Raw genomic sequence first — 24,197 nt, 5'->3', positions numbered from 1 at the left:
ATACGTTTTTAGGTTTCTTTTGTTTTCTCTTCATGCTGTTTTGTTTTGATTCTGTGAAGCGTCTTTTAAAGAAGAGTCGTTGGTAGTGGTTTTAATATTTATAAAAAAAATAGTAATATTTATTTTAAGAAATATAATAATTTTTAATAAATCAATAAAAATGATTTAATTTTAGTAAATTTGGGTAATTAATGAAGGTACGTATACTATTATTGATTTAATATATTATAATATATTAATATATGTTATACTATTACTGCTTGTAGATTTTTGATCGATTGTTATCCTACTTTTCACAATAAAAGAACCATTATCTCGGATGTTTTGTGAATAATTTCAAAGAAAGTTCGCGAAAAGATTGTGCATTGAATGTATAATAAAACACTAAAATATGTTTCCAATAAATTACTTTATTTGGTAAAAATTTTCAAAGTTTTTTGTAATATTAGTGAATCTATTTTAATTTCAGATATTTACATTACTATTAAACAATAAATTTGGTGTAAATTTGTTCACACTTTTAGCAGATGACTGGAGTATTCGTAGACTATTCCAATGAAAGTTCACAACAGATGGCTTAGGTGATTTTTTTTTCTACAGGCGTTAAGATGTTTGGCCACTTCATAACTAGTCGTTTAAATGGAGAGCTTTTTGTTGTTGTTTGTACGCAAAACAATAAGCGACTTTAAGCAAGCGACTTGTGTTTTTGCCGGACTTCGCACCGCACGAATACACCTATTATTAAATTTGTACAACTAACAAATTGATAACATGTCTTTATTTACACATTTTATTTGCTTATAATAGTTACAAAAAATCATTTATAACAATATAAATAAAAAAACAAACTAAGAAAATAACATATTAAATTTAATTTTTGTTTTACACTACAGGAAGGCACTACTTTATATGTAAGCTTACGCACTCCCAACAGCTCTGATACACTTTGACATTGTCCATTAAACCAACGACCTACTTTGTTATTGCTGTCTTTTGATACAATACATATATCGACATTTGTATTTGAATTCTGTATGAGAGCTAAGCTTAATGGAACCTTTGCGATACGTTTGTTGTATTCCAAATTGTCTTCGTATAAAATCACATTTTGGTCATCACGCAAATAAAGCAAAAAATCTGCAATATCTCCAGGTGAGGTAACAAACCATTTTACTGTTAAAATTCCATTATTGTCGCTTAAAATATAGAAATATAAAATTAATTTAATTTTTAATTTACAAAATACAGTCAAACTTCCATAACTCGAAGTACCATTTTGCAAATAAAATGATCGGCTTATGGAGACTTCGAGTTAGAGAATTTTTTTTTTTTTTTTTTATTTTTGTAAGAAACTAAAATTACATTTTAAGATATTTATTTATTTATTTGAACTCAAATACTCAGCATAGAAGTTATAGTATTCCTATTGGCACGTGACAATATTTTTATTTTTATTATTGTTCTTGTTCTTGTTCTTGTATCCTCTGGAACAAATGCGACGTTATTAACAGGTGGAAGAACTCTTTACTGTGGATGGAAATATCAGACAATTTGGGAATGCAATAATATTGCTTACAGCAGCTTTTACGCAAACATACCTATAATTCATCGATCGACGCCAGTGGATGATAAAAAATAATTGTCTGAAACATTCTACTTGATGGCGACAAATAAAGATATTATGTGCCGATTGATCTGACACATTGCAAGAAAAATCAGTTGAAAAGTTGGTTTATAAAATTCAAATCACATTTAACAGTCACAATTGTTAAATCTGTGATCTATTCCTACCTTCTAGAACAAAGACGTCAGCCAACTTCAATATTATTCAATTTAACATCCTGTGCAAGACAGTCATTTATAAGTCGATCCATACTATGCTGAAAGCTTTAAAAGCGTTCATGTTTTTTTTTGAGTCACTCGATTTATCAATGATACCACGGCATGTATTACAATTAAAAATCGGCGTGCCAAATATCATCTTATGAAATCAATCAAAGCTTTCCAAGCATGAAGTAAAAAAAAATTAATGATCAAATAAATTTATAAATCGGACTTTAAGACATCGATTGAATGTGTTTATAACACAGGTAAATATTTGGAATGCGTGTCATCAGAACATCACTTTCTTGCGATTATTGTTGCTTCAATATTTGCCATCAGTCTTTTGATAGCTAAACTAGTTCCAGTAAACGTGGATTAATGTTGCGTAAAAAGACTGTGGCGTTCCAACTTTAAGCGCAATTTATGCGGTAGTTAAAAAATTTAAAAATTTATTTAAGTATTTATTAAAATATAAATCAATTCAGAATTTTTTAAAACTGTAAGCAAATTTAAAGCATATTTCGGTCATCTATATCAGAGTTTTTTAATCTCTGGTAGCTGCTAGCGGCACTAGTCAATAAAATAAAATAAAATATTGTAAAATATTGTAAAATATTATATTTTTCTTTTAACGATATTATTATTTTGAAAGATGTTGGAACCGCGGATTGCAAAACAGATTGAATATTTTTCTGATCGGTAGTACGTTTCTTGTTAAAATACCCTGATCTACATGAATTTGCAACCCATAAAACTTTTTTTTTTATTATGCATAAAATAGAAAAAATTCTTAAGAAGTGAACAAATAATTTATGTAATTCTAATACTGTTTTAGATATTATTAGTTTCTGTTTTGTTTACAAAATATTAAGGCATATTAGTTTCTTAAGTTCATAGTAACAATTGTTTTCCGCTTGTATTTTATCTCTAATGTCGCGTCAACGGTGTTTCTGTGAAGAATTAAATTTGCGCACCACCATTAATCCCGTAAAATGAAGCGTTGACTTATGAAACTAGTGATTTTAGATGCATCATGAATTTTGTCCCACTTATATTTAAGTGTATCTTCTGCTCAAAAAGTATCCGGATTTTGTTGTTTGTTAACTACTCCTTAAGTAATAGACCTTTTATGTATCCTTTCCTGACATATGGTACAAATTTGAGCGCCATCTGTGAATTAGTTTGTTTACAGCAGCTGTTAATGTGAGACTACCTCAAATGCATTTAGCGATTTTTACTATGGAAAATTCACGTTGTACGCGATTTTTTGACCAAACACAGCACCACTGTCATCGCTCAAGCACCATAGTCGCCAAATCTGGATCCGTGCGACTTTTTCCTGTTCCCGAAACTCAAATTTCCCCTTCGTGGTAAGCGTTGTGAATCGATTGAATCGGTAAAAGAGAATTCACTGATGGAACTAAAAGCCATACCTTCACGGGCCTATGAATAATGTATGGAAGATTGGGTTAAGTGTTGGGATATATGTATGTATCGCTTCAGAAAGAGCATATTTTGAACGAGATAAAATAAATTTGGAATAAAATTTAAATTTGTGTGTTTTATTTACAAAATCCGAGTACTTTTTGAGCATAAGGTATATCAAATTTCCGCTTATGGTTTTTTATTTTCAGAATATTTCCATCAAGCCCTATTCATCAATTCTCGTTAACTACCTTAAATCTATAAAACTGTTTGTTTGTGTACAGTTTTTGCTATAAGTTGCCTTGACTGTCTTCCCAAAATCTGCATTGGTATCTTGATATCTGTTCATCATTATCATTTTAATTATGTATGCATATTATTATATATAAGCCGAGGTAGATGTACAAAATAAGCAAACATTAACGCTTCCGGTAATTAAAATAGACTCTAAAGACATCAATTTCCGACCATAATATTTTAATTTATATTAAACCATTTAAAAAAATTGACCAAATCTATAAATTTTACTTTAATTGCATAGATCAAAGAGACTATCTAACAAACCTATACTAAACGAATGCTCGTTGATTGAACTGTTTAAGAATATATAAATTTGGCATGAAAGTGAAAATAAAGGGATGATGATATTTCGACAGACTCAACAAACTGCTAAAAGAGTGTTAACAGCTTTAGATATCTTAACATATTCTTAACACCGTCACACTCCCTTGGTGTGACAATCTAAGACAACATACAACCAGAATTTGATTTTCTTTGAACAATGCATAATAACAGAAAACATCTTAAATTTTGTAATATGTTTCGATTAATATTACCTAATAAATGAATTATAAATTATATATGAATATATTGGTAATAAATCAAAAATATCGTTTTGTAATAAATAATCAATTACTTACATTTCAATATCGCGGAAGTTTACATCCATAAGTTCATCGTAATCAGTGCCGTTATACGTTTCTCTTATTTTCGGAGAACAAATTAAGTGTTTATCAGCAATACTTATTAATTGTTGGGTTTTTAGAGAGACCGGTGCTTCGCAAAATATATTGCTCAGATCTTCACTCCATGAAGTATTTTGTAAATAGAAGTGAAGTAGTGGCCTTGCTGCACAGGTACAGTCAAGCGGATTGTCATCGAATAATACGCGCGTATTATTTTTTAACAATCTAACTAAAGTTGAAGGAAACTCCGTTAACTGATTACTTTTTAAATTAATTTCCTCCATCCTTGGTTCCTTTATAAACTTTTCGAATGGCAATCGATATATCTCATTATTTTGTAAGTATATTTTTGATAAATTTCTTGGAATATTAAAAATGTTTGGTTCCGACATAAGGTTAGTTAACTTATTATAAGAAAGATCAATGGATTGCAACTCAGTAAAGTTAGCTAAAACGCCTTTGGAAATGAATAACAATGTTATTTTATTTAATATTATTTTCATTAATATATTCTTTTAAATATCTTCAAATGCTTATTTGATACTATCTTACCTTTTCGTAGTTCATTGATATGATTATGTGAAATATTAAACTCCAATAATTTCTTCGTACCAAATGTAATGTCATAAGTTAAAACAGGCATTTGATTGTAACTTAAGTCCAAATATTTCAAATTATATGGAATGTAAATATTTGACGGAAACGTCTTCTTTGTTACAAAGCTAATTTTATTGTTGCTTAGGTTCAACTAAAAAATTATTAAATAGACTTCGTCGTAACGTTATTAAAAATAGGAATCTTACATATTCTAAGCTGAGAAGATCATCCAGAACTCCATTTGTTTTATTGTCCAGTTTCGTAAGGTAATTGTGAGATAAATCTAATCTTCGCAACGATGGAAGACCTACAAATGCATCATTTGGAATATTTATGATTGAATTATGGGATAAATTTAGAGTAAGAAGTTGCAGAAGACCTTCAAAGGCATGTTTGCTAAACAAAAATAAATGTATATGAAAAAAATATTATGACAAGACAGTTATTTCTAGAATTATTTTTAAATGTATTCATTTGCATTTGGATTTATGTATACATACAATCAATTACATATCATATACAAGTTTCTTTTTATAAAATACTTAAAATACCACTTTTATTTTTTTTTTTTTTTGAAGAGAGTATAGAAATTGTTTGGGTTTGAATTAATTATTTTTGATTTATACATATATACAATTTATGTTACATATGAGTGTTCACAACTTTTAATAAATATATGAGTATATTTTTTTATTAATACATTATTTACTTATAAAATATATACATAAAATGTTTATGAAATTCACAAAACAAGTCAAAGGCCTCTTACGCGTATCTAATCACATATCCAGACTACTTTCGTAACACCCGTGCTAGCAATTGAAATATGTATAGGCCAATAAATCATTTGTATATTCTGAATTTATTTACTTAGATTATTTACAAGAAATATAAATAAGTCTTATAATCTATTGACAATGGACCTAAAAACCATTAAAAGAGCTAAATTTTAATTATACATAGTTTGCTTCATCACGTAAACATATATTATATAATGTAAGGATATATATATCATAATGTAATGATATGTAAGGATATATGTATATGCATATAAATACTTTATAGGTTTTAATTATTTTAATGATTATCAAGTATCTCTAAACTTAGAAGGTTATGGATTTATTCGTATTACTACAAGACTTTTTCTGGTTCGATTCCTGGTACTTGCAGTCTCAAAAAATTTTTTACGAATAATTAAACACAAGAATTATTTCCAAGACCACTGATGATGGTATTTGGCAATACTCGAAACAGCTGTATGGTCAGCCAAGAATTCCATTAATTAAAATAATATAAAAATGAATTTTTGTTGTTCTAAAAACCTTTTAATACGACTTTTAATAAGAATAGAAGCCTTTGGTGATCTTAAGCCGTTTATCAATACTCTGATCAGAAAAATTATTTGCCAGTAATTACACCAGTAATTTTTTTGAAAAGTCTCTAAAATTGACAGCAAATATTTATGGCGTTTTTAGAGTAATCTAAAATTTTTGAGTTATGTTACTAAGCTTTTGACTAGTTACTTACCATTGAATTTAATTGTATCAAATATATTCATCTGCAGTTTTATCGTCAGATAACAATGCATTTACAGTCAAATATGCTATTATTTTGATGTTATCAATTTTTTCAAAACTGTCGCCAAATATAAACAAACAAATTGTGCAGAGGTGAAAACAATTCACACACACTGTCAAATCATACAAAACAGCTGTTAATTTCAGAGTAATATTGCTACTCTGTCAAAATATCTAGTATTATAAGTTTATCTTGAGCGTTATACAGATTCACCCCAATCGAAAATGAAAACTGCACTAAAAGTGAATCTCGATTATAAAAATTATCTCAGATGTTCCAATCGAAAAGGCCATTAATTTGTTCGAAGATATTCGAAAATCTTTAAATTATTACTTCGTGATGTTTAAGCAATGTGAAAGAAAAAATTTAAATCTCTAGCCAAAATCTTGATAAAAAAAAATTACTTCAATTTTTTTTAGCAAGGTTAAGAGTTAAGACAGTTAAGTACCTCTCACACCGAAAAATTGGTGATTGGTGAGTCTGCAGTTAACTTGTTTTTTAAGTTTACGTGTTCACGATAGAATAGAATTTATTATAAAAAATAAATTGTCGTTATTTATAAGATCTTCTCTGGTATACGCTCTCATCCATCGCAACTCACATCATACTGGATTCATACGAGAATCACAATATAATTTTAAAATTACAATCAAAACTTTCGTGTGTGAATCCAATATATGGTGAGTTATCATGATTTAGTTAGTAATTTTGCTTTTTTTGCGCATTCGGCTTTTTCTTACAAAATTAAGTTTAAATGTAAATCGATATAAAAATTAGATATCCCTATTACGATTAATTGTAATTCATATAATATTGTATAGAAACATTGTAACTAATTTATATACATTGAAACAAAAGAATCAAAATAATGCTCCAACGGTTATAATTTTTATTTATGAAACATTTAATTTTAATGTGAAATACGAGAATATAAAACTTATTACTTACTTTATATCCTTTATGCCATTTTTATACAAATTTAATTCGAACAGGACTGGAAGTCTACCAAAAGCACTTTTCTGTAGTTCAGTAATATTGTTTTCCTAAATAAAATGGACTTGACCGTATTTGATATTAGAATAAATTTACCTTATTTACACAAACCTGTAAACGTAGATATTGCAGGGTCGATAGGCCTGCTATACTTTCAGCTGGAGGTTTTGTAATGCCATTGTTATTGAGCAAAAGCGTTTGTAACACTAGTAACCCCAAAAAACTACCGGATTGTAAGGAATCGCCAACTTTGTTGTTGTTCATGTCTAGATAAATCAACGAGTTCATTACAGGCCAGGTATTGGACGGCAGAGCTTGTATATTGTTTTCGCTGATGCGTAACTCATTAAGCGATATAGGAATTTGAAACAATTTTTCTATTTTATTATTAAACAAATATAAAGTACGCAAACTAGTTAATTTTGCCAAGGCGCTTCTTGCAATATCTGATATATTATTATGACTAAGATCCAAATGAATTAACGTAGGAAGTGTACCAAAAACAGATGATTTAATATTTTCCAAACTGTTATAGCTTAAATTAACGTAACGCAAAGAGAACAGAGTTTGAAAAACGCCGTTGGCAATTACTTTTATATTATTATGTGAAACATCTATTGTATGCAGCTCATATAGCTTAGAGAAAGTATTCTTTGGAATTTGTGTAATGTTGTTGTTGGTAACGTTTAAAATCTTTATACCGGTCATATTTTGTATCGGTACCTGCATACAGACATTAATTCTTAAAATATCCATAATAATAAAGTGCTAACCAATATATAATACCTCAGCCAAATTTGTTATTGAATTATAGCTTAGTTGTAGTTCTGTTGCAAATGTTGCAGCATCAAAGGCATTTTTCGAAAAATTAAAAATTCGGTTATGGGAAAGATCCAAAACAGTGATGTTTATGCAATTCTCGAAGGCGTGTGGTTCTATCAATTCTAAAGAGTTATGAGATATATTAATTACAGCCTGATAAATATCCTTAAATGAATTTTTCTCAACAATAGTAATATTATTTTCCGCCAAATTCAATTCCTGAAATAATAAACAAGTAAACGTGTAAATAATGAACATTATTTTTCAATTGGATTGATCAAAAAGTATTCGGAGTTTTTCTTTGTTTTGCAAGAATCAATTTCAAAACGCTATATCTTCAAGAAGATCATTTAACTTTTTATTGTACTTCACATATACCACATTTGTTGATTACATTAACCAAGACAGTTCTTATACTCTCATCATAATGACGAAGTATTAGTATATAACGATTTTTTCACTTTTGATCAAGAGAATAAGAAAGTTTGGAATATTTGAAGCAAATCCATTGCTCAATGGAAACTCAAGTGTTATTTATTTATTTATAATTATAATATTTTAAGATTTTTTTCAAAAGGTCCATAAATTCTTTTTACCTTTTTAAGGGCTTAATATGTTGAAAACTAGTATTTTTTCAATTTCTTGAAATAAAATTATACTAAATGGTATAAATAGGGCAGAGTATAATCTCTATTTTAAATTTTTTTAATAAATGTATAATAATTAAAAAATTTAAAATTCAAAAATATTTTGCGGAAGTTTGATAATTACAAGGAGGAAGTAAACAGCCATGAAATACTGTTTATTTAAATCAAGTTACAAATGAGACAATATTTTGGTCCCTCATACATTAAATAAAAAAAATTGAATAAATCGTATTTTAATATAAGAATCACTCGATTCATTATTAAAACGGTAGACGACAAGTGATACAATTTGGATTATATACTATAATTTTCGAAAACAGTATAGCGACGCTGAAATTGATGACGAGAAATGTGAATCTATTATGTCTGATGAAATCATCTACTATAAGTTACTATCGCTCTGCCAACACCATACAGGATATATGGTGTTTTTGATATATATATTAAAAAATACTTTTTTTTCAATCATTTCAGTCAAACTGTTTCTAGTTTGATAAAGAAAGAATCTTGAAAACTTTTTGTCCAATCCAATATGTGTGTTAACATACTTCAACATAATTCAATTGCGTAAACATTTGAAATTCTATTTTCCTTAAAGCATTTCTAGCTAAATCAATTGTGCCAATTCTTGTCACTGAACCAAAAATTCCTCTTCCGATTTCAACTATTTTGTTGTCGTTTAAATATAAGCGCCTTTAAAATGAAAGTCAATAAGCTAGTTATTCAAACTTGTAATCAAATGTATAAACTATAAGATAAGCTAACCTTAAAAAACGCATTCCTCTAAAACTATTAGCATCCAACTGCTTTATGGCGTTATGCGATAGATTTAACACTTTCAGTACAGAATTGCGTGCAAACGTGCCTCTGAAAAATAATTAAGTAATACTTTTGACTTAAGCTTTAAAGTGATTAATTTAATGAATAAATTACCTCTTAAGTTCTGACAAATTATTATGAGACACGTTAAACCAACCCAATTTGGTCATATCCGATATATGTTCTGCTTGAATACTTCTCAAGTTATTAAAACTTACATCCAAAATCTCGACAGTTCGTAAATTCTTAAATTGGTTTCGCTTAAAGTTTTCTAATTCATTTCCATGTAAATCTAAAGTCTTTAGTTTGTGTAAAGACTTGTAAATTAGAAAAAATAATTAATATAGTATATAGTCAAAGCAATATGGGTGAAATGTATAAAAAATAATTTACCTGAAAAGCTTCAATAGGAATATTCTTTAATGGTCCATTAATTATTCGCAGCACTTCTAATTTACTTGAGATGTCTTGATTAATAAATATGTTTTTACTAATGTCTTCTAAAAAATGTCCATCAATTATTAATTGAGTTAACTTCCCTAAATTCTATATATTGAGATATGAACAAGTTTATTTGCTTACAAAATTCAAAGTCTTACACCAAATGATTGCGGTGAAATAGATGTTAAGTTTGATTTATTTATATATAGTTCTTCCAGGGTATTGTTTATTCCATGAAAAAAAAAATCTTCTATCGCGACAATAGGCGAACTTTCAATAAGTAACGTCCTTGCTTTTATTTTGGAAAACATTGGTCCATACAGCCGTTCTTCAAAAAGATAATAAGTAGTAGTTTATTCAAATGATCTATACATCACTTAATTACCAAAATGTCCTTCGGATATCGTTAGGCTTTCAATTGGAACTTCTAGCGACGCTAAATTATGCATGGCAACAGAAAGTGTGGCTAGATTCACATATTTACAATTAACAAAAAGTCCCTCATTTGAACTCTTAAAGCAGTTGCACGGATAAATCAGTTTGGCTCTGAAACGAATTGGTAAATATTAGATTTGATAAAAACTAAATTTCGGAACATATAAAAACAAGGTGGTTTATTAATCAGGCAGAATGACATTAATTTGTTTTTGTTTACTCTAAACTACGAATGGATGTATAGACAGTATCAAATTTGGACCAAGTATTTAGAAAATGTAAAACTTCGCTCATAAATAGCAAATTAAATAAATAAATGTTTAAATTTAAGTCTTGACATAAACAATTAACTTTTAGACAAACTTAAGCTTTTGTCCATTGACAAAATTGAAAATACTTTCACATAAAAGCACAAAAAATACTTACTTTAGTGGACAATTATATCTGAATCCTTCATGAACGGTTTCGCCATAAACGATTAATATTAAATTCGTAATCAGCATATAATAATAATAATAACCCATTTTGTATACAAGTTCCAATTGTACTAAAATTTTATAATTTCATAAATTTTTACTTAACTTCTATCACGTCATCAGTTTGTGTTTTAAGTCTTTTGTTTTATATACTCTAAAAGTTATGACTAGTTACTTTTGTTGAAGTTTTGATAGCTTCACATATATCTAAAGTAATAGTTGTAATATAAATAACTATAATTTATCCAGCTTCGCTGTCTGAACATATTAGTCAACAAATCTTAATCATTTTACTATTGCATCTATTGTTTTTTCAAAGGTGTTTTTTTAGAGTAGCCACCTGAAATTTCATGTTTTAGAAAATTCACTTTTTGGGCACGAAATCAGTTTTCTATTTTAAATAATTTTAATGCATATATAGAAACGATTTAAACATAATTCTTTTTAAATATGTTATGAATTATTTCAAGTTTAATTAAATAATTTTTGAATTTAGTTTGAAATATGAATCCTTCTTGTTCGAAGGAAGAAATACAAGTTTGAAATTTCAACAAATATAGATGTATTCTTTTGATATGAATGCACCAATAGAACAACTTTTGGTGCTTGAGGAAAACTTAGCATCACTGCCTAAACCAGTAAACATATGACAAGTAAAAAAAACTCAAAAAATTTTGTTTATATATTATCCTAAAGCAAATATTTCAATTCAGTTTAAAAATACCTAACAATACATTTATTACAAATTGATTGCTTATATATTTTTTACATGCATTTTGAATATAGGTAGAATATGCACAGCTGTGTAATTTTGAAAATAGTGTATAATAGGTGTTTCGTTTGACATGAATTCTCCAAAAGAACACGTGCAATAAGCGCAATGAGCACTTTCCTGAAAGCGCTTCACGAATAAAGCAGTCGCCAAATCTTAAAACTAATCTACTGTGAATGATTTTTTGGTGGAAAATGAAAAACTCCAGTCAGCTGTTTATTATTTACAACTGTTGCGAGTGTTAATGGGTAAATATAAGCATTTTAAAAAACTGATTATTAACGTTAATTTTTTCTTGTCGATAGTGGTGTATCTTTACGACGAAAAAAACTATTTAAAAGTTAAAGATTTTTTTGAAATATCTGAAAACGGCTGACAGGTTAGTAATTGTAAAGAAGTTAATTATTTGTTAAGAATTTTTTAATTTTTGTTTCATTAAAAAATGCAATACGTGAATAAATACAAAACACAATCTTTAAAATAAAGCAAACAGTTATAGGACAATTGCAAGAAAACTAAAACAGTGTTATATACTGTTTAGCATTAACTAGTGATGTTATAGTACGTTTCCACTACGTACTTAGTAAGCTTCATTTACTGAGTAAATTGCATTAGCCATACAAAGAGCTTCCGTGCTTTTTCATTTACTATAGAATATAGTAAACAAAATTCGACCAAAATTATACCAAATATGACGAATGCAACATTGGAAATGATCGAAATTTGACATATTTGACATATGAAGCAAAATGTAAACATAAACAAACATTCAAAATTCAAAACAAACAACAAGTAAGAATTTTATTAAACATTTTTCTTTTATAAATAAAATATATAAAAATAAGTTTATTCACCAAATATGTATTTGATATAATTATAAAATTTCATATATTAATTAATAAAAAATATTTATTTTAGATTAATATCAGGAATAATATCAAAATGGCTGAGAATTCACAAGTTAGTATTGTGCAGTTATAAATGGTATGTAATTAAAAAATAAATTATAATTAATTTTAGGTAAAGACAAATAAAAGATCCCGGAATGCCTGGACTGATAGCGGCGAAAACTTGCTGATTGAACTGTGGGAAGAGAATATATCTCAATTGCGGAGCCGCCGGCGAAATAGCCATATATTTAAAGATATGGCGACGGAATTATGTAAAATGGGTTACACGGTAACCGCTGTAGAAGTGCAGAGAAAGGTGCATAACTTCACCCAGCGCTTTAGGTGAGTGTTAAGTTAATAAGTAAAATTTCTGTTTTTTATATCATTAATTATTTGTAATTAAAATAAAACCACGTAATCGTTTACGCGGAAGTAATATTAGATGTTTTATTAAATAGTTCATTTCGTTAAATATATTTTTAATAATGTATAATATATGTCATTAAATATTAAGCTAAGTTACATCTTTTATGTTAAAACAGAAAGGAGCAGCAAAGTGTTGGAGTGTCCGAAGGGTCCCTATCAACTTGGAGGTTTTCTGAAGGAATTAGTAAGATTTTGGGAAATTTACCACTCCACAACATTACTGGGCTAATTCCAAATAGTTTTGGAGGTACGTTTATATATATATATTTTTTGAATTCATAAAATAAAGTAACGCATTTTTGATTAGACCAGGAACCAGCACCATCCACTTCATCTTGTGCATCGTCGCCGATATTGCCAGCGTCCTCACCATGGTGCTCCAGTTCTGACATCTCTGAAGGTAATACGCAGGAAACGCCTAAAAGAAAAAAAAAAAAGGATGATGAAAGATTAGATAAACTAATCAATCTGCAAGAAAAGCTTGTAGATTCATTTAATACTGCTAATAAAAATATTACCGATATAGTTAAAGCTCTGGAAACCGGCAATAGTATTTTGGCTAGAATGGCGGCGTCGATGGAGAAAAGATATCCGTACGAAAGCGTCGTATCGGATGAGGATTCAAATGACTGACCTTTTTTCTTATTTTTTTTATATCTTTATTGCTGTTGTTAGTTTTTATATATCATATCTTTATATTCATAGTTAATTTTTTTATATCTTTATTGCTGTTGTTAGTTTTTATATATCATATCTTTATATTCATAGATATTTTTTTTATAACTTTTGTTTTTTTTATAAATTATTAGTCTGATTATTGATTAAAATAGAACTTTCTGAAAATTTGAACCAAACATCGTCTTATTTCTTCGCCGTTTGGGTCGAGGTCTTTTAGTGTTGAAACTTCTGTTGGTTGTTGTCGTTGAGAAGTCTGCTGTTGTCTTCTTAGAGCGTGCATCCAGTCTTTATCATTTATTTCATTTAGAAAGTTATGCAGAACACAACACATTTGTATGATACTGGTTGCGTTTTCTATCTTGTTATCTTACCTTACCCTTACCTACTCTGCGAAACCTTGCTTTAAGGTGACCAAAAGCATTTTCAACCACATTTAGCTAATTGGTAGTTGAAACTTTTTTCAGCCATGCAAGCATTTTCATTGTAAGGGTATGGTTTCATTACTTTTGTAGTAAACCTAAACGCCGAATCTCCAAGGATTACAACTGGTACTTTCACACCTTTGATCACACCATTACTGTTCTCTTCCAGCGCACTACAATTATCCAACTGACGCTTCAGTGAAGAGTTTTCATAAATATAGGAGTCATTAATGATGTAAAGGGAACGGTATCTGTAAAGATGTATAAATGTTTACATGTTTTAATTTTGTTTATTTTATACATGAAATTAATATAATACTTGCCTAAAATCGACCAAAGCAAACAGAACGGTCGAATACCACCCTTTGTAGTTGTAGTAGTCAATAGCATTTTTGGACTGTGGTTTTACTTCAATGTGAGACCCATCTTAAATATTGACTATAATTAATATGTATCACTAATAGTAAATTGAGAAGAAAATCCGTTAATACACTCTTTAACCTTTTCGCTGCTTAATGGCAAAGCATTCATAGATAAAGGCAAAAGAGTTTTCCACACTTCCGCACAAAATTCTTTCAAACACTTACAAACCCTGGCCTTTCCAACGCCAAACAGATTTGCAATGGTTCTGAATTCAGCTGATGAGCCAAGACAGTAAAGTGCAATTGCAATTCTTTTTCTTAAACAAATTGCACATCTAAAGCTGGTGCCTTGCTTCTCCAAATTTTTCAAAAGATGCCAAAGCTCATTGAAAAATTCAACGCTCATGCAAAAATTTTCTTTAAAGAACTCAGGACCATTTTTTTGGCAATCTTCATCCTAAAACTTCTTCATTCTTTTCTAAAATAGCAACTCATTTAAATTGTATCCTTTATTTAATAATTTACTGTCCGTACTTACCAAAGTCCAGCATTTCCTTTTTTTTCTAGTAATCATTGAAGAAAGCAATGTTAATTGTTGTTTATGGATTATTTGTACTTCTTTATAAATTATTGTCTATATATATATATGCAGCAACAGCCGCTTTTATATTATGAACAACATTACAAATATTATATATTAAATTATTCACATTTTTTGCATTTTCTCCCATATTGATTTATTTTCTTCTAACAATACAATGTTTTATATCATCTGTTTACAATTGAAATGTAAACACAGAAAAACTTTAAAACTAAAAACTTTTTGACACATAAAAGCTCTTTCAGCATTCCTTAAGTAACTCATGATAATGTAAACGCAAAAAACTCAATGTTACTATGTGGCTTATTAAGTACATAGTAGAAACGTAGTATTAGAAGTTTGAAAATTATATACACGAATTTATTCACGTTCTCGTATGAATAAGCCTAAAGGCTAAAAAAGCGTAAAAAATTGTATACTTTTATATAAATTCAAACACAATGTAAAGTGCTCACAAATAACTTTTTTGGGTTATTCATTATATATATGTATTATTACAAAAAAAAATTTTTTTATAAAATTCAACCCCAAATTTATTTCCATTTTTTTTACTTGTCATATGTTTACTGGTTTAGGCAGTGATGTTAATTTATTCTCGAGCACCAAAAGAAGTATTATTGGTGCATTTACGTTAAAGAAATGCTCCTAATATTACTGGTTAAAAATGAAATATTTAAACTGCTTATGAATAGAAAACACTTTACTGTATATAATACCTTAACAGATATTGCATCTTTTAAGGCTCTGTATAAATTCAATTGTTAAAATTAGAATTTTAATGCATTTATGTTTGTACCTAACTGAACGTCCCCCGTATGTCTTCCAATACTTGTGTAAATGGCGGGAGAAATACTGACTTCTCCCGATTTATGCCGCTTTACTTATATCAACCAATAGCAGAGCTATTTACACACACAAGTAAGTTTTTGGTTAGAATTTTTCATAGTATTAACAGCGATTGATAAAGGTGTGCGTTTTTAGGGAGAACGCGAGTTTTTTAATATTCAGTCAAATAAACCAGTGAATTGCTCAAAAGACAGTGCAATCTTTTTATTTTAAAGCATCAAAATAATGAGTTACCAAGTGGATTCGTTAAATGCGGCTCATCTGGAGTTACAAGGCGGCAGTTCCGCGGAATTGCGTCGTCCGTTTGATCCTACAGCTCACGATTTAGAACCATCTTTTCGGTTAACACGATTTGCAGATCTAAAAGGACGCGGCTGCAAAGTTCCACAAGAAGTTCTTGGTAAGCTTGTTGCATCACTACAACAAGATTACTCTGTTGCTGAACAGGAAGCACAGTTTATGAACATAGCTATACCTCGAATTGGTATCGGATTGGACTGCTCAGTGATACCTTTACGCCATGGTGGGTTATGCTTAGTGCAAACAACTGATTTTTTTTATCCGATCGTTGATGACCCCTATATGATGGGTAAAATAGCTTGTGCGAATGTTTTAAGTGACCTATACGCTATGGGGGTAACTGATTGTGACAATATGCTTATGCTGCTAGCTGTAAGTACTAAAATGACAGAAAAAGAACGCGATGTCGTTGTGCCATTAATAATGCGAGGATTTAAAGATTCAGCTTTAGACGCAGGCACAACTGTAACAGGCGGTCAAAGTGTTGTAAATCCATGGTGTACGATTGGAGGTGTTGCTTCCACCATATGTCAACCAAATGAATATATAGTGCCTGATAACGCAGTTGTAGGCGATGTATTAGTTTTGACGAAGCCATTAGGTACTCAAGTGGCGGTGAATGCGCATCAATGGTTAGATCAGCCAGAAAGATGGAATCGTATCAAGCTCGTTGTTTCCGAGGAGGACGTACGAAAGGCATATCATCGTGCTATGAACTCAATGGCGCGCCTTAATCGTACCGCAGCTCGTCTTATGCACAAGTATAATGCACATGGTTCTACTGATATAACAGGATTTGGCTTGTTAGGTCATGCACAAACTCTTGCTTCACACCAAAAAAAAGACGTGTCATTTGTAATCCATAATTTGCCAGTAATAGCTAAAATGGCAGCGGTTGCTAAAGCTTGTGGAAACATGTTTCAGTTACTGCAAGGACATTCTGCCGAAACTTCTGGTGGTTTACTTATATGCTTACCTCGGGAACAAGCTGCTGCATACTGTAAAGACATTGAAAAACAGGAAGGATATCAGGCGTGGATCATTGGAATTGTAGAGAAAGGTAATAAAACGGCACGGATTATTGACAAGCCACGCGTAATAGAAGTGCCCGCAAAGGACTAAAGTATTGTCTGGACATTTTTTCAGCACTTAAAGTGCATTTCAGTTTTTGCTTTTCAAATGTCTGTGTTTATTAAGATTTTAATCAACATGATTAAATAAAATGAAAGCTTATTACTACTATAAGTTTGGTTTTGTAAAAATGATTTGATTTTTATTCATACATTTTTGGAATTAATTATTTTGTGTCCAAATTAATTTTATGGGTACTAGTGAATAAGATTTGTAAAAAAAATATTTGGAATAACAATATTTTACTGTTTCTTCTCAATTAACATTGTTCATTTGATTGTTAATTTATAAAAGAAATTATTTTATTTGAAGTGTCACTATAAATATTTCTCGTCTTTATTTTGAAGGCTCTGCATATATCAAAACTATATATTATGAGTTAAAATATTATTTTTAGCATTAAATCGTTAAAACATAAATTGTTTCTGCATTTTAATTCTTATTAACATCATAAATTATTTTACAAAATTAAGTCCTCCAATATCTGAACAATTATACGGCTCTAACTTAATCTAATTCGAGCATTGATTTTTGTTATTTCTGTTTGTGATTAATGTTGTTATTTGGGAAATCATTGTAGTGCTAAAAAACGGTTGAAGATCGACTCATTACATTTTAAATTATCATATAAAGTCACAAGAACTATATTGAACCCAGATTTTACTCCTCATATGTATTAGTTTATTTTATGATTACAGTAATTTAGTAATAAATATATTCCCTGATTATGGGGTTATAATTTAGAATAAAATTATAATTATACTAAAGTTTTGTCAATACATATTATCTCTTTAAAATGATATTATAATATATATATGGATTACCATAAAAGTCAAACTAAATACTCCTTATCATGGTATAACGCATGCGACCTTCCGAAATTAAGTCAACGATTACTGGTATATTGTTTATTAGGTAATTCTTTAGTATGGATAATACGAAATAGTCTTGAGTGGCATTATTTAAAGCTTTGCGCTTTAAAATCATATATATAATTTCGTTTAATATCGACCTAAATAATATGCTTATTACAACTATATTGTAAATTGTTTATTTAATTAGTTTATTATAAAGAGGTTTTTCAAACAATAGTGAACTACAACAACAAGATTTTTAGTTATTTTTTTATATCATTTTAATTAATTGAATTATTGGCTGACCATACAGCTGTTTCGAGTATTGCCAAATACCCATCATCAGTGGTTGCTGTTGTTGTTGTAACCCGCCGGGACCTGTAGGCAGATAAACATGAAAGGAAACACAAGACGATTACATGAATAGGGAAATAGGATGAAAGTTAGGGGGGTGATCATCAGTGGTCTTAGTTTATTATTATAAACAACAGCAGCATGATCGCCCCAACCTGGTAAAAAATATAATTTTTTCATTTGGATTTTCTTCACTATTATTCATTTTTCTATACGAAATACAATTCGTATCATAAACAAAAAATTATTTAATAACAACAGTAATTTTTGCAGTTTTTATTTTTTAATCTAAAAAATATATAATAATGTAATTACAAAAAAAATAAATATTGATAATACATGTAAATAGTAATACAATTTATTTTATGTTTACATTAATAAAAATTGTGCGCTTACTTGATTGTACAAGGATACGGTTATATTTATAGGTGTGTTTCCAGACTTTTACCAGTGAAAACAAGTAGCAGAGAGCACAATATAAATATTATGAAAAAATATTGCTATAATTTCCAAATTTCACTGGCAGACAAATTTCGAATTCAATGGGTATAAAAACCAGCTGTTTAGTTTTTCTTGACTCCATGCTTTTTATTGATTTCTGATGGTAAAAATATAGCCAGTATTAATAGCAAACTCCAGCGATAGTCATTTATCATGGACCTAGTCGACGTAGATGACGCATAAAGTATCCAACCTAATATAAGCAAAAACCCATTAGTATGCAGTAGGATACACAACGCAAAACAAATTAAAAACAAGTTCAATCCGAACAAATAATAGTTTGTAGACAAACAAATACTATTTACTCAAATGTAAAAATAGCTCAAATTGAGTCTTGTTTTTTGTACTTCAGCACCAATAATCAAATGCACAATTTGCCTTAAGTTGAAATGTGTCCGATGCTGCTTAAAGATATTCTACATCTGGGTAAAATAAGTTATCTGTCCAACGGTCTGAGTGAAATCAACAAAGTTTACTTTGTAATTACATCCATTAAAGTTTTAGTCTACATATAAGACCTATTTAATTTAATATTATACAGCCGCAATTCTCATGACCTGTAAGTTAAGCAAGTCTCTTGCTAAACTCTCTTATTTACACGTAAAACAATAATTCAACTCTTGCACCAACACACTAGTTATGACCTCCGTAACCATCAATCCTGCAGAAAATCAAAATGAGCAACTATTCTAGATTACTTCATGTTTATAGAGTTGTTACTTGCTACTGAAGAAGCTTTCGAGAAAAAAAATATTTCGCGATTTTTTTAAACGTTACATAGACCTTTGGTAAAGTTTAGGTCGTTACTAGCACCACATCTATGCAGCCAACCACATGTATGTATACGTTAAATGAGCATCCTTGAACCATTGTTATATATTTTTTATACGATCCATATTTCAGTTCACAATATCTGCCAAACCGTAACAACTTTTACAGATAACACTGCTTTATAAGCTGTAAGTGATCTAATAGAAGGATCGGCACAAAAACTGGAACTTGCAATCAATGACATTGTAATTTTTACAGAATTCACAGGAGAGTTTTGTTTGTAATTTTAGCTGTCAAAAATTTTAAACTGACATTTGAAATCAAGAAACAATAATATCGATTCACATGACGTATGATTGTAGTTTGATTGTCGGATTTATCATATGTTCACACTTTCGATTTACTTTAACAAAATATTTAATGTGCACATATGATATATACATATGATAAATACTTTGCACATATGATTTGTGCTTACGATAAATAACAGTTTTGCTTCATTTTGTATGAAAATTTTATCCATTCCCTGAAATTATTCACAATAGCGCAAGTTTGTACTGTACTACGCTGAACTTTTCAAGCTAAAATCAACTTGATTTTGTAAAACTTACGATTCAATTCTATTTTCAGCTGTCGAAATTTTTATACAAATCATCTTGATTTGAACTTTACGATCGAAACCAAAAGTAATTTGAAATTACAGCTAAAGTCACAATCAAAAGTTTCGTGTGATTAGTATTAGTATTAGCAAATAACTGGCGTATTAAATTAAATAACAAAATATTTGTATACCATATATTAATTCACTCTAATTCAAAATTACAGTTCAGGGAGCAAGTTTAAAAAGGGTTGAACTTTAATTAAATTTGAAGAAGTTAAGTTGTTTAATGAATATGGAAACCGCAGATGTTATTTGTATTAAAATATTTCTATGCAATCAAATTCTTAAACTACTATGGTCTTATGGCATACGAGTATAACTATTGGATTGTACCACACACAGCACTGTCAACATAATTCAGCGATTTTAAAACACAGTCCTAAGGTATATTACAAACGCTCTTTGATATGTTAGAAATTCGAATCTACAAATCTAGGTATATCGAGTATTACAGGTACACACAAAGATCTATACATACATATGTACGTACTAATACTAAATTAACTAAACCAAACTCGAAAAGAATTATGAGACGCACACAGCCATGTGATTTGGTTAGACATTAGTAACGACCATATAATTCATGCTGCAGCTCTACTTATTTATTAATTGATTGATAACTTTTTTAAGTGCTCTATAATAAAATTAATTGTTTATACTTTGTGTTACTAGATACATTTGTACAACTACTAAAAATACATTGCCTTGTATTGAAAAAGAAAAAATAAGAAAGAAAAAATTATTTAAGTTTTAAACAGTATTTTCTTAAATTATGCGTATATTATATGCATATATTAGTGCATATATGTATATATATTCGCTATATATTAATAAAATAAAAAAAAAATTTATAAAAAAATATGTGCTTGTGAATTGCTTGTATGTGTGTGTGTGCATATTTAATGGTTTTTCACAATTTGAATAACTATATATAGTATGAACATATAAATTTAATAAATCATATTACCATCAGAAAATCATAAAAAAACAATATTTTTTTGTGCACGTGTAAATCTTGTGTCAAGTTTTGAACAAATATATAACTATAAAGTATGTTACAATTTAAAGGTTTATACAAATATACATGTTAAATTATTGGGTTAAAACTAAATGAATATGACAATTGAAAATATTTGAGTTATCGTAATAAATACAATATGTCAACATTTAAATGACATTGAAATTGAATTAAAAATTTATCAAGTAAACTTCTCTAAACTTTTAATTTATTTTTTTTTCTCAAATTACGTGAAGTACTGGACATTGGTGAAGTTGAGAAAGAAATTTTGTGCTTTGAGCTGGTGTTTGTGCAATTTTCACTGAACCCTCAAGTGTTCACCAGCAAATTGTTGTTGTTCAAATACTCTTTTTAGTTCACAATAGAGTTTCCGTTCTTGTAAGATATTCTTTGATCAAAACTAACTCTTATTGATTATAATCTTAAATTTGTTCAAAGCTGGAAAGTTTAAAGAAATATTCTGATGAAATTAAATTCATTATATGGGAATGATATAAATATTTTAAATGTGGATGCCGTTATGTCCTTATTCACAACGAATAATGGTGTAAGAGCACTGCTATTTGTTGTCTGCTTACTATTTCTGTTTAATATAATTGTTAATTATTTTGGTTATAAAAATGAAAATGAGTCAAGTTTTAGCAAATTAAGGTAAGTTGTCTTCTATATGTATAAATATATAACGTTTTTATTTAGTTTTAGAAAAATTCATAACTATACAAACACAAATGGAGATAACGGAGTCTTATATAAAATAGCTCCAAAACATTCCTTGGACGCATCTATTGTTTTGATTTCATCTACAAGCGAGCCTAATGGCCGTTTGGTGTCAAACACTGTGGAGTCAATATTAAATAGCAGCCATAATGTGTATTCGTCAACAAATTTATTTACCACAAGCCAAATTACATTTCCGGAATGTATAAGTTCAAGTAATGAAGGTGAGATTTGTCTTATACCGCATAAATATTAGTATTCATTCTTTCGGTAATATTACAGAAAAACTATTTGTGCCTAACGTAACTTTGGAGTCGTTGGATGTTGTTGAAGAAGAATTGGGACCTCTTTTGGAACCTGGTGGTTTCTTCCAGCCAAAAAATTGCACACCTAAACATCACGTTGCTATTGTAGTACCTTTTCGCGATCGTTATGCTCACTTGTCCATATTTATACGTAACATTCATCCTTTTCTTATGAGGCAAAATATTGCATACAGAATTTTCATCGTTGAGCAGACAAATGGAAAACCATTCAATCGTGCCGCCATGATGAATATCGGATTTTTAGAGGCGTTGAAGATATATCCCTGGGATTGTTTCATTTTCCACGATGTAGATTTGTTGCCATTAGATGAAAGAAACATTTACAGTTGTCCTCGACAGCCAAGGCATATGTCAGTAGCAATTGACACACTTAATTACAGGTAAGAAAGCTAAATTTAGGTAATAATAAATATTGATATACAGTTATAATTAGGTTGCCATATCGAGCAATTTTTGGTGGAGTTTCTGCAATGACAACGGAACACTTTCGAAAAGTTAATGGATTTTCCAATTCATATTTTGGTTGGGGAGGTGAAGATGATGACATGTCGAACAGGTATTGTAGCATATTTAATTTTTGACAAATTCTAAACATTTAAAAACTTCACTTATGTCTCTCTATAATGATAAAAGTTTGGATATTAATTCTATATCATTTTAAAATCATTTAATAATACAATTACTAATTGGAGTAAGTTTGATAAAAGTAATATTTTAATTTTTTTTTTATATGTATAGATTAAAGCATGCGAATTTATTTATATCCAGATATCCCATAAATATAGCACGTTATATTATGCTTAAACATCGAAAGGAAAAGGCAAATCCTAAAAGGTAATATTTGTTTTAAGTCTTAATTATTTCTAAACTTTAACAAGAAACATTTCTAGGTATGAAAACTTAGTAAATGGGATAAATAGATTTGAAATGGATGGCATTAATTCAATTAAATATGACTTATATAGTATAAAATATTTTCCAATGTTTACATGGTATTTGGCTGAAATCAAGGTTTCAGATGTAACTAGCTAATATAGAAAATTAATTTTATTTATAAATACTTAAATTATATAAATAAAATTTTTTTTAAATTCATATACCGATAATTTGCGTATAATAAATTGATCATTAAAGCAATTCAAAAATTAATTGAACAACGCGAATTTCGAAGACAAATGGGTTGGAAATCGTCACTAGTAATTTTCTGGCTAAAGATTACAAGGAGCGAGTCTATATTTCGATGCCACTCGCCGCTGATGACTACGTACTGTTCACAGCTCCCGTCAGGAGCAGAGAAACTATTCGAACTACAATAACAACATTTCTATACTAAATACGATAAAAATGACAATTATTATTAATACAATAATAATTGTATTAAAAACAACAAATATTCTTTTTTTTCTAATAAAATTCTAAAGATATTTATATTTATATACATATATTACAGTCAAAAAAAGCATAATTCGTTATATGAATTTGCCAGTAATATGTGCAGTTTTTATTAAATCACTTCGCCACAAATATCATTAGAAATTTATTATC

The 24,197-nt window shown here is 29.0% G+C and overlaps 4 protein-coding genes across 6 annotated transcripts; 3 read left to right on the top strand and 1 right to left on the bottom strand.

The window, feature by feature from the left end:
* Positions 1–838: 838 nt before the first annotated feature.
* LOC119680569 (protein artichoke) lies at positions 839–11,315 on the bottom strand (the record flags this gene model as incomplete). The annotated part of the gene is made up of 14 exons (XM_038093465.1): positions 10,973–11,315; positions 10,497–10,657; positions 10,270–10,439; positions 10,064–10,216; positions 9,785–9,987; positions 9,617–9,718; positions 9,400–9,544; positions 8,169–8,423; positions 7,494–8,105; positions 7,338–7,432; positions 5,018–5,207; positions 4,767–4,962; positions 4,170–4,671; positions 839–1,196 (listed from the first exon to the last, which is right to left on the bottom strand). Coding segments are annotated over exons 1-14 (3,240 nt in total), but the record flags the coding sequence as incomplete, so codon positions are not given.
* Positions 11,316–12,717: 1,402 nt separating this feature from the next.
* On the top strand, positions 12,718–13,766 carry LOC119675157. Its single transcript, XM_038086346.1, has 4 exons — positions 12,718–12,754; positions 12,815–13,026; positions 13,227–13,357; positions 13,418–13,766. Exons 1-4 carry the CDS (start codon positions 12,737–12,739, stop codon positions 13,741–13,743), a joined length of 687 nt encoding a protein of 228 aa, XP_037942274.1. The 5' UTR covers positions 12,718–12,736; the 3' UTR covers positions 13,744–13,766.
* Positions 13,767–16,117: 2,351 nt separating this feature from the next.
* On the top strand, positions 16,118–17,571 carry LOC119682218 (inactive selenide, water dikinase-like protein). The gene has a single exon (XM_038095590.1). It carries the CDS (start codon positions 16,245–16,247, stop codon positions 17,439–17,441), a length of 1,197 nt encoding a protein of 398 aa, XP_037951518.1. The 5' UTR covers positions 16,118–16,244; the 3' UTR covers positions 17,442–17,571.
* A 4,250-nt stretch (positions 17,572–21,821) lies between these two features.
* LOC119677917 (beta-1,4-N-acetylgalactosaminyltransferase bre-4) lies at positions 21,822–24,042 on the top strand. 3 transcript variants are annotated; one of them, XM_038089504.1, is made up of 7 exons: positions 21,822–21,987; positions 22,048–22,260; positions 22,306–22,550; positions 22,609–23,032; positions 23,086–23,208; positions 23,391–23,486; positions 23,543–23,754. In XM_038089504.1, the coding sequence occupies exons 2-7, from the start codon at positions 22,073–22,075 to the stop codon at positions 23,682–23,684; spliced, it is 1,218 nt and encodes a 405-aa protein (XP_037945432.1). In that variant the 5' UTR covers positions 21,822–21,987; positions 22,048–22,072; the 3' UTR covers positions 23,685–23,754. The 3 variants fall into 3 exon arrangements, with proteins under 3 accessions (XP_037945432.1, XP_037945431.1, XP_037945433.1); XM_038089503.1 differs by having other exon boundaries at positions 21,822–22,260; positions 23,543–24,042; XM_038089505.1 differs by having other exon boundaries at positions 21,822–22,260; positions 22,312–22,550.
* Positions 24,043–24,197: the final 155 nt, after the last annotated feature.

Source organism: Teleopsis dalmanni, chromosome 2 (assembly GCF_002237135.1).
Source record: "Teleopsis dalmanni isolate 2A chromosome 2, ASM223713v2, whole genome shotgun sequence".
NCBI classification, from domain to species: Eukaryota; Metazoa; Arthropoda; class Insecta; order Diptera; family Diopsidae; genus Teleopsis; species Teleopsis dalmanni.
This window is presented reverse-complemented; position numbering and strand designations above follow the sequence as displayed.

What these genes read in the sequence shown, in the direction of transcription:
- LOC119675157 (XM_038086346.1), top strand. An exon ending in AACTTCACCCAGCGCTTTAG is followed by an intron (nt 13,027 to 13,226) that starts GTGAGTGTTAAG and finishes ATGTTAAAACAG; the next exon opens with AAAGGAGCAGCAAAGTGTTG. An exon ending in AATTCCAAATAGTTTTGGAG is followed by an intron (nt 13,358 to 13,417) that starts GTACGTTTATAT and finishes ATTTTTGATTAG; the next exon opens with ACCAGGAACCAGCACCATCC.
- LOC119682218 (XM_038095590.1), top strand. Translation starts at nt 16,245, where the DNA reads ATGAGTTACCAAGTGGATTCGTTAAATGCGGCTCATCTGGAGTTACAA.
- LOC119677917 (XM_038089503.1), top strand. Translation starts at nt 22,073, where the DNA reads ATGAAATTAAATTCATTATATGGGAATGATATAAATATTTTAAATGTG. An exon ending in TCAAGTTTTAGCAAATTAAG is followed by an intron (nt 22,261 to 22,305) that starts GTAAGTTGTCTT and finishes GTTTTTATTTAG; the next exon opens with TTTTAGAAAAATTCATAACT. An exon ending in GATGATGACATGTCGAACAG is followed by an intron (nt 23,209 to 23,390) that starts GTATTGTAGCAT and finishes TTATATGTATAG; the next exon opens with ATTAAAGCATGCGAATTTAT.